The 9133-nt window shown below is 65.4% G+C and overlaps 1 protein-coding gene across 1 annotated transcript; it reads right to left on the bottom strand.

Moving 5' to 3' along the window:
• Positions 1-221: 221 nt before the first annotated feature.
• CHKB (choline kinase beta) lies at positions 222-2892 on the bottom strand. The gene is made up of 11 exons (XM_084256398.1): positions 2646-2892; positions 2397-2505; positions 2195-2308; positions 1901-2034; positions 1569-1664; positions 1357-1415; positions 1203-1284; positions 1027-1135; positions 808-911; positions 530-611; positions 222-425 (listed from the first exon to the last, which is right to left on the bottom strand). The coding sequence occupies exons 1-11, from the start codon at positions 2870-2872 to the stop codon at positions 351-353; spliced, it is 1191 nt and encodes a 396-aa protein (XP_084112524.1). The 5' UTR covers positions 2873-2892; the 3' UTR covers positions 222-350.
• Positions 2893-9133: the final 6241 nt, after the last annotated feature.

The raw sequence follows: 9133 nt of genomic DNA, 5'->3' as shown, positions 1-9133 counted from the left end.
CACCCAGGGCCCACTCAAGTCCTGCCCTCTGCCACTCGTGAGCGGGAGCCAGGGGTCCACTGGGGGGCCCCAACCACTCTGCGGCACCAAGTGGCTGAGCTTTTCAAAGAGCGGGGGCTGGGCTCCGCGTGAGGTCCCTTTGCACAGTGCGGTTCGCACTCGCGGTTTGCACTCGCACCCCGTGGGGAGTGCTCGCCAAGGCCTGAGGGGAGACAGACCACGAGGGAGGAAGCCTGTTTATTGTGGCGGGGTACACTGCCCGCGGGAAAGCCGGTTGGGCCTCCAGGCCTCTGCCCTCCCTCCAAGGCCGCCAGGAGCCCCAGGAGAAGCCGAGGGTCCAGGGAGCAGGGTCAGGAGGCGGGGCGGAGGCCGGCCAGCTGCCTCTTCTGCTGGAAGTAGGACTGGAAGCGAGACTGGGCATACTCCTGGGAGGAAACACCCCACATGGTGAGAAGACCTGGGACCAGCACCCCACACCCTCTTGGCTTCCCCGCTTCTCCACCCCACCTCGAGCCCCTGGGTTACTAACCAGGTAGCCAAATTCTATGGTGGACATGGATGCCTGGAGGATGGACCAGAGACCCCAGAAGAAATGGGATGCCAAAGCGTACCTGAGGGGCAAGGGCAGTGTGAGCGCGGCATGGCCTGTGGCCCCAGGCTGGAGCCAAACCCTCCCTGCCCTGCCCTTCCCGGCCTCACAGCTCCCCCTCGTGGGCCTCAGACCTCACCCTCCCTCCAGGTCCTTGTGCGCCAGGGCCTGCACCCGACTGGCTCCTTCTCAGCCCCACCCCGCACCCCTTTCCTCACCGATTGACCTCCACCAGCAAATCCTCTTCCAGTTTTGTCTGCTCCTCTTGAGAGATGGTCTCACCTTTCTTTATCTCTGCCAGGTAATGGCGAATAAAGTGGAGCTGAGGCCAACAAAGGAGAGGGGAATTGGGAGGCTGTGGGGTCCCCCCTCAACACCCATTGTCGCCGTTCCTTCCAGACACCACAGCCCCACGGCACCGCCCCGCCCGGCTGTACCTGCTGGTCCCGGGTGGGGTAGTCTGCGGGCTGCGCTATGTAGTGAGGCCACTCCTCATGCGTGTAATTGTAGACCCACTCGCAAAAGTGGTTCCCGATGTCAAAGCCCCTGGGGACGGGGCGCACACTCAGTCTCATGCCCAGGCCCCGGGGAGCAGCCCCGGCGCCCCCCTCACCTGTAGTTGTAGCTACTGTACTCGAAGTCCACCAGCATGAGGCTGTCGGCAGTTGTTGGCTCTGAGAGCAACAAGATGTTCCCTGGGGAGGGCGAGGCTCAGGTCACCGGGAGTCCGGCCTGCCTGGGTGGGGAGACTTGGCGCTGCCGCCTACCTTCCTGGATGTCGTTGTGACAGAAGACCACGGGCGACGGGGTGGCGCTCAGCAGCTCCCTGCAGGGGGCAGGGTGCAGGCCGGCATGTCAATGGTTACAGGGGGACCAGTGGGCCACCCTGGGCCTGGCCCCACTGTCCAGCAATTCCTGGCAGGCCCACGGGTGCCACGGCCACCACCTCCCACGCCCTCTGCTGCCGGCCCTCTCTCACCGGAGGCTGCCCATCTCGTCCTTCAGGCTGGAGGTCTCCAGCAGGTTCAGCTGGGGCAGGCAGGTGAGGGGCAGGTCCTGGATCTGCTTTAGGTACCTGAAGCGTGAGGAGGATGCCGGGATGGGCTCTGCTGTCCCTCTGTTGCCTCCACCCGTCACTGCCTGGCGTGTCTGGTAAGCACCTGGAAACCTGCTGTGTGTGGCCCCACTAGACACTGGGATGCCACCCTCTCGGCTGGAGGGCTGGACCGGCATGGGTGCCGCCGCCCAGGGGGCCAGCGGCTGATGGCGCAGGTTCAGCCCAGGGGTGTGGCCCGGAAGCCCCTGACTCACCGCTCCATGGTCCCGAACAGCCAGCGGGGCTCCTTGGCGAAGGGCATCTCCATGCCATGGAACTGGGCCATCTTGGTGGCGATGGCTGCGGACAGCACTGGCTCCCGGAGCTCCTGCGTTCTCAGCGGCCGGCTCTGCACCCAGGAGCTTGTCAGGGTGGTGAGGGGGCTGGGGCGGGAGGGGGTGGGGCGACGCGGGGAGGTCAGGGTCTTGCGGGAAACCCCCTGTCGGGTGAGGGGTGGGTAGGTCGCCTGCAGGGTGCGGGCCGGGGGCCGGGGGCCGGGGGCGTCGTACTGGGAGGTACTGCTCCAGCCGGCCCTCGGGAAAGACGCCGTAGAGCTGGGGCCCCAGCGACCGCTCGGCGAGGATGGCGAACATCACGCTCTCCAGGACCAGGGAGTCCACGCCCTGCGGGGACGCGCACAGCGGGGGCCTCGGTCCGCGGGCGCCGAGGGCCGGGCGCGCCGCCCCCCGACGGCCGCGGGCGCGCGCTCACCTGCAGGATGGCCCCGTACAGCCGCAGCAGCACCTCGCGGGGCTCCTCGCCGACGCTGGGCAGGTGGTCGGGCAGCGAGCAGCGGAACAGCAGGTTGCTGAGGCCTCCGCTGCGGACCACGGCGCGCGCTCAGCCCGGCGCCCCCGGCCCGCCCCGCCCCCCGCGCGCCCCCCCCCGGCCCCGCCCGCCCCCCCCGCCCCGCCCGCCCCGCCCCCGCGCGCGCCGCCCCCGCCCCCGCCCCCCGCCCACCTCACGGGCTGCACCCGCAGCTCCTCGGGGGGCACCCGGCGCCAGGCCCCGCCCAGGTACTCCCGGCACCACTGCGAGGCCCGGCGCTCGGCGTCGCGCGGCAGCGCCGAGAAGCGCCGCCGGTTCGGGGCCGCGTCCGGGCCGCTGGCCGGCGGCGCGCTGTCCTTGGCCGGGCCGCCGGCCGCCCCGGCCCCGCCTCCGGCCACGGCCGCCCCCTCAGCCGCCATCGCGCCGCTGGCCCCGGCCCAACGCCCCGCCGCGCTCGAACGCCGGGCTCGGCTCCTTCCGGCGGCGCTCGGCTCCGCTTCCGCCCGCCCGGCCGGCTCGGGGCGCCTCGGGCCTCTCCGGCGCCGCTCGGGCCTCTCCGGCGCCGCTCGGGCCTCTCCGGCGCCGCTCGGGCCTCTCCGGCGCCGCTCGGGCCTCTCCGGCGCCGCTCGGGCCTCTCCGGCGCCGCCCGGCCTCCCGCCGGCCGCGCCCCGCCCCCGCGCCCGGCCAAGGGCCCCTCGCGCTCCCGGCGGGCCCCCCGCGGGCGGGGCCTCCCGAGACACCGGCGCGGCCCGGCGGGGGGCCCGGCGCGGGGGCGCGGGGGCGCGGGCGGGCGGCTGGGGCGGAGGCGGCGGTGCGCGCGGCGTGGGGCGGTCGGGGCGCCCGGGGCAGCTGCGGGCGGCCGCGGGGGCTCGCGGCGGGGCAGCTGCGGGCCCCGAGCCGGGCTGTTGGGGGTCGGGGGGCGAACCCCCAGCCGCAGCAGCCCCCCCAGGCCTGGGCGCCCAGCCGGGCGCGCTCGGTTCCAAGCCCCTGGCCGGCCCGCGTCAGCCTCGGCAGGCGGGGTCCGCTCCTCCCCCGACCTCCGCCCCGGGGGGTCGGCGGTAAACGGGCCCCGCCTGGCGCCCCCGCCGCGGGCCGCGCGGGTCCCCGCGCCCGGCCTGCCGTTCCTTTGCCGACCGTTTCCACCCACAATTCAGTACTGACTAATTCTGGGCTTTTGAAGTGAGCTTTTGAAATTTTTTAGAAGAGATTTATTTATTTATGCACACAAGAACTGGGGTACGGGCCAGAGGTGTGGGGGTGCAAGGATTCGCCAAAGACAGAGCCGGGAACAGAACAGGCAGATTGAAACACTGCTGAGGGGAGAAGCGGGTGGGTCAGGGGAGGTCTGCTGGGCCGTGTGGGCAGCTCCCGGGCCAGGGGTCGAACTTGTGCTGCAGTGGCTGCGGGCAGCTTCCTACGTTGCGTCTTAACCCCTTGTGCCACCAGGGAGGCCCCCAGCTTTTGAAATTTTTATTTAATTGTTTAGAATGGTTGATTATTAGAATTGGCATTCTTTTTTTTTTAACCTTTATGGTTTTTATCTTTTTTTTTTTTCTTTAGATTTTTTTATTTATTTATACAGGCACTGGGTACAGTCAGAAGCACGAGGGGTGAGAGAATTCACCAGAGCCAGAGCAGGGAGCAGAGCAGGCAGAAGGACCGAAGGACACTGCTGAGGGGAGCAGCGGGCGGCAGGAGAGGTCTGCGCGCCATGTGGGACCCTCCTCCGGTGGCCGGGGAGCAGCCGGGGATCGAACCGGCGCCTCAGAGGCTGCAGGCAGCTTCGCAACCCAGCGCTCAACCGCTGCACCACCAGGGAGGCCCTATTTCTTTTTTTTTTTTTTTTTTAAGAAAAGATTTCTTTATAAAAGAACCAGGGTACAGGTCAGATGTGCGGGAGGGTGAGAGAATTCACCAGAGACAGACTGACTGAAACATACTGCCAAAGGGAGCAGTGGGTGAGTCAGGAGAGGTCTACCACACTATGTGGGTATCTCACCAGCCAGCTGGGATTGAACCTGCGCTGCAGAGGCTGCAGACAGCTTCACAGCACTGCACTCAACCTGCTGCACCACTGGGGAGGTCCTGCATTATTTCTTTTTAAAGTGTTTGCAAGACTCCACCAACGGGGCCTCCCTAGTGGCTCAAGGGCTTAAGTCTCAGCACTGTGAAGCTATCCACAGCCACTGCAGCACGAGTTCAATCCCTGGCCAGGGAGCTACCCACATGGTGCAGCAGACCTCTCCTGTCTCCCCGCCCCCCCCAGTGGATTTCAGATCCACCTGTTCTGCTCCCCACTTTGGGGAGTCCTCTCACCCCCACACCTCTGGCCTGCACACCAGTTCTTGTATGCATAAAATAAATAAAAATAAATCTACAAAAAAATCTCTAGGACTATAATGTGCCTGTTGAGGCTGTCACAGTCGGCCTCGGTAATATGCCGTCTCACATGCGCGCCCCCCCCCCCCGCCCCCCAGTGCTGTTTCATGTTTCCTTACACACTTGTTTAAAACTCTACAAAAGGAGGATAATTTTTTAAAATGTATGCAATTATTTTTTTTTAAGATTTATTTATATATTTATACAAGCACTGGGTACAGTCAGAAGCGCGGGAGGGTGAGAGGATTCACCAGAGCCAGAGCGGGGATCAGAACAGGCAGAATGACCGAAGGACACTGCTGAGGGGAGCAGCGGGCGCGGCAGGAGAGGTCTGTCACGCCATGTGGGACCCTCACTGGTGACTGGGGATCCGGGGATCAAACCAGCGCTGCAGAGGCTGCGGGCAGCTTCGCAGCCCAGCGCTCAAGCGCTGCGCCACTGGGGAGGCCCTGCAATTATATTTTGACGAAATTTGATAAGTTTTTTAGGGTCGTGCTCAGTCTTCACCCCCGCGTGTGGACCCAGGTTCTCCTTGGCTCTGGGTTTTTATCACCGAGAGCTCACTGGGCAGACAGGCCGGTGTGCTCTCAGATTTGCTTTGCCTGATGTTACTTCATCGTGCCTTCACTTTTGGGGGGATGTTTTTGCTGTGTGTAGAATGCATTTTCAGATCAACTGAGAGTTTACACCTAAAGACTCACATTAAGGAAACTTCTACTGTGAGTTCAAATGTGAGTGTGCTTCAGGCAAAAGGAAAGTGGTGTCAGAGGAAGGTCTGAGATGCAAATAAGAGTGAAGATAAATGTTTGGGTAAATCTAAGTAAACATTGACTGTTTAAAACAAGAATAATAATTCCTAGGGGCTTTTAAAGGAAAAGAAAATGGAAATGTATAAACAGAATTTTTTTAGAATTGAGGTAAATACTATTCACTTCCCAGGGTCCTTACATTCTTCAGCAAGAGGGCAGAGACATTAACTCTGGGCTTTGTTAGGCGTAATGTGGCTGCCATAATTAAGAGGTTGCCTTACTTTGGATTCCCTCCGAAGCTGTGGCTCGGCTGAGTATTCCAATGCAGTCGGTTATGTGGGAGCAGGAAATGCGGGTGAGGTCGAGAAAGGGGAGAAGCCAGACTCTAGCCTCCATGGAGGGCCCGGACGCTGGGCCCCAGGACATCCCTTGGTAATGGCGGTTTTGTCACCAGGTAAAGAAGTTACGTGCGACCTCCGCGGTGTGTCGGGGCAGGGGTCGGTCTCCCCTCAGAGCCTTTCCTTGGTGGGCAGAGCAGCAGCCCCGCCAGCTTCATCCCACGTTTGGTTCTCACCGACAGTCTCCAGCTTGGCCCTCCCCGAGTGCCTGGCTCCCCATCGCGCTCACCCCAGGGAGCATCAAGGCTGTGCAGCAGCACAGTTTGGGGCTGCCGCAGGAAGATGTGTGGCCCCGCACTGCGCCTGGTGGTCGGTGGCTGTCATGGGCCGTGCGCCTCATGTGAAGGAGTCTCTCCTGACCTGCGGATCTCGGGGATTATCACCACTCCTTAACATTAACAGTCACTAAAAAAATTCAATTCTGATTCATTGTCGTAATAGAGTTTTACATTGGTGGAAATTTGTCCTCTGAAAGGTACACATATCGGCGACATTTAAACCAGAAGAAGAATGGACCTCCCCGGTGGCGCAGCGGTTGAGCGCTGGGTTGCGAAGCTGCCCGCGGCTTCAGCGCCGGTTCGATCCCCGGCTGCTCCCCGGCCACCGGAGGAGGGTCCCGCATGGCGCGCAGACCTCTCCTGCCGCCCGCTGCTCCCCTCAGCAGTGTCCTTCGGTCCCTCTGCCCACTCTGCTCCCCGCTCTGGCTCTGGTGAATTCTCTCACCCTCCCGCGCTTCTGACTGTGCCCTATGCATGTATAAACAAAACAAACAAACAAATAAGTAACATGCCTCTATAAAAAAAAATAAACCAGAAGAAGAAGACTTTCGCTGCCTTTTAAGACATAGCAGCAGGACTTGAGCTCATGCAGAGGGGAGGCTGTGCTGTGTGTGTGCAGATGGAAGTGCCCAGAAGAGGAGCTGCTACTGCAGGGGACATTGAGCCAGGGGACATTGAGCGGGCCCTGAGGAGAGTTGGAGGGCTGCATGCTGGGGCCCCGTGTGGCTTTAGGAAACCGACTCTTTGACACCCAGATTCCTTGCCAATCCCCCCATTGAGAGGCAGGGGCTGTGGCTTCTGTCTGGAATGGGCTTGTGACTGCTTTGACCAACAAGTGTGGCAGCAGTGGCGCCGGGTGCCTTCAAGGCCTGCTGTAACAGGTAGGCCTCTCTGCACCCCCTCCCTGGGCTCGCACACAGGAGCCTGCTCCCCGAGACCCAGTGCTGGTGGCAGCCCCTCAGCTGGGCTCCCAGCAGCCAGCAGTGGCTGCCTCCAGGGCACCCACCCTGGCTGCAGCCAGACCACGGACAGATCCCAGCAAGAGCCTCTGGAGTCAAGTGGTGGTCGTGATTCCTTAACATTGGCGGCAGTTTGCTACACAGCAGCCATAACCGGAAGCTTCCAATAGGTCCACAGCGTCGAGGAACTTGCCCATTTTCCCGAAAATTGATGGCAAAATTAAGATTGCTACCAGACTGCAGGGTGGTGACCTCCCGCCGTGGCCCTTAACGCCTGGAGCCTGGGGGAGTCACTTACTAAAGGGGAGGGGGGACTGCGGGGTGGTGATCCGAGATGGAATTTGGGGCTACGAGGCTTTACAGCGGGTGCGGTTCCAGGCGGAGTGAGTCCGGGGCCTCGATGGGAAGGGCTGCCGGAGTGGGGCAGCCAGAGACAGACGGTGGGCGAGAAGTCAGGGACGGGCCGACTGACCGGCGTTGGGTGGGTCGTGGGTGCGGGTGTCCGAGTTAACTGGTTTGATGACCAAAAAGCTCAGGACCGAAAGTAAATATGGGACCTCGGGACCAAACTTTTAGTGGACTCCGGGAAGAAATACCAAGCCCAGGCGTGGTTGCAGCGTCCAGGCGGGCGGGTCCCGTGTGGGGGTGGGGGCAGGCACCCAGCACCGCGGCCGAGAGCCCACAGTCCCCCCAGGCCAGGTGCTGTGCTTGGAGCGTGGAGGGGCACAGAGGCGGGACGGGGAGGCGCCCGCCCTTCCTCTCCTAACCAGGGAGGGACAAAGTCCTGAACGTTGTCCTTGGAAAAACAGCGCAACTGAGGTGCCGCGGCTGTGGCCAGGGCCCGCAGCGAGCGTCCTGTCCCCGGGGCCCTCCCGGGCGGGGATTTTGCCCCTGAAGAGCAGTGTCCCCCCCGCCCCCAGGGCACCAGCCCCGTCCGTCAAGCCCTGCGGCCTCAGGCGGTTTAAACAAAGGGCTGTCGGGCCGTGGTTTACACCCAGGAGAAGGGCTGAGTCACCGGCCGCTGCCCACCAGCCCCGCGCCCAGCGCCGGCGGCCCCGGCCCCGACTCACTCCGGGCGGACGCAGCAGCCAGCGCTCCCCACACGGACGCGGGCGCCCCGGCGGTGCCGCCGCAGTGGGGACGCGCCCGCCCCCCCGCCCCCCCCGCCCCCCCGCCCCCCCCGCCCCCGCCGGCCGCGCCGCGGCTGCTCGGCGCAGAAGCTGCAGCCGCGGCCCTGCGTGGCCACGCGCGGTGACCGGGGCCGGCATTCCGGGGGGGCCCTGTCCGCCGCCGCCCTCGGGGACCGGGGCCGCCGCTGCCCGCGCCTGTGTGAGCGAGAGTCGGCGCCGGCCGGGCAGCACCCTCCGCGGGACAGCGCCGGCCGCGAGTCAGCACCCTGGGGCGGACAGCGCCGGCCCCGCCGCTCCCCGGCGCCCCCCGGCCCCGCCGCTCCCCGCGCGCCCCGCCGCTCCCCGGCGCCCCCCGGCCCCGCCGCTCCCGCGCGCCCCGCCGCTCCCCGGCGCCCCGCCGCTCCCCGGCGCCCCCCGGCCCCGCCGCTCCCCGCGCGCCCCGCCGCTCCCCGCGCGCCCCGCCGCTCCCCGCGCCCCCCGCCGCTCCCGGCGCCGCAGACCCCCCTCCGCGCCGCGCCGCGCCGCCCGTCGCGTCCCACCTGCCCCCGCCCCCCAAAACAAACCGCACACCGAGCCCCCGCGGCAGCCGCGCAGTCCAGCCGGCGCCTCCCTCCAGCCCGCGCCCCGCGCCCCCGCGCCCGCCCCCCGCGCAGCCCGCGGCCGAGGAGCGCGGCGGTGCCGCAGGGCGTGTCACGCGGCGACTGGGGCGCGCCGGCCCGGAGGGAGCGACGAGGGCGCGCGGGGCGCCGGCTGCTCCCCTCCCCCGCGCCGGAGCCTCCCGGAGAAG

Source organism: Talpa europaea (genome assembly GCF_964194135.1).
Source record: "Talpa europaea genome assembly, chromosome: 15".
Taxonomy (NCBI): Eukaryota; Metazoa; Chordata; class Mammalia; order Eulipotyphla; family Talpidae; genus Talpa; species Talpa europaea.
This window is presented reverse-complemented; position numbering and strand designations above follow the sequence as displayed.

Bases quoted from the DNA above. Each gene is read 5' to 3' on its own strand.
- CHKB (XM_084256398.1), bottom strand. From the start codon at position 2,872: ATGGCGGCTGAGGGGGCGGCCGTGGCCGGAGGCGGGGCCGGGGCGGCC. The intron at 1,665-1,900 runs GTGAGTCAGGGG...CTCACGCTTCAG, and splicing joins CTGTTCGGGACCATGGAGCG to GTACCTAAAGCAGATCCAGG. The intron at 912-1,026 runs GTACAGCCGGGC...TGTTGGCCTCAG, and splicing joins ACCCCACCCGGGACCAGCAG to CTCCACTTTATTCGCCATTA.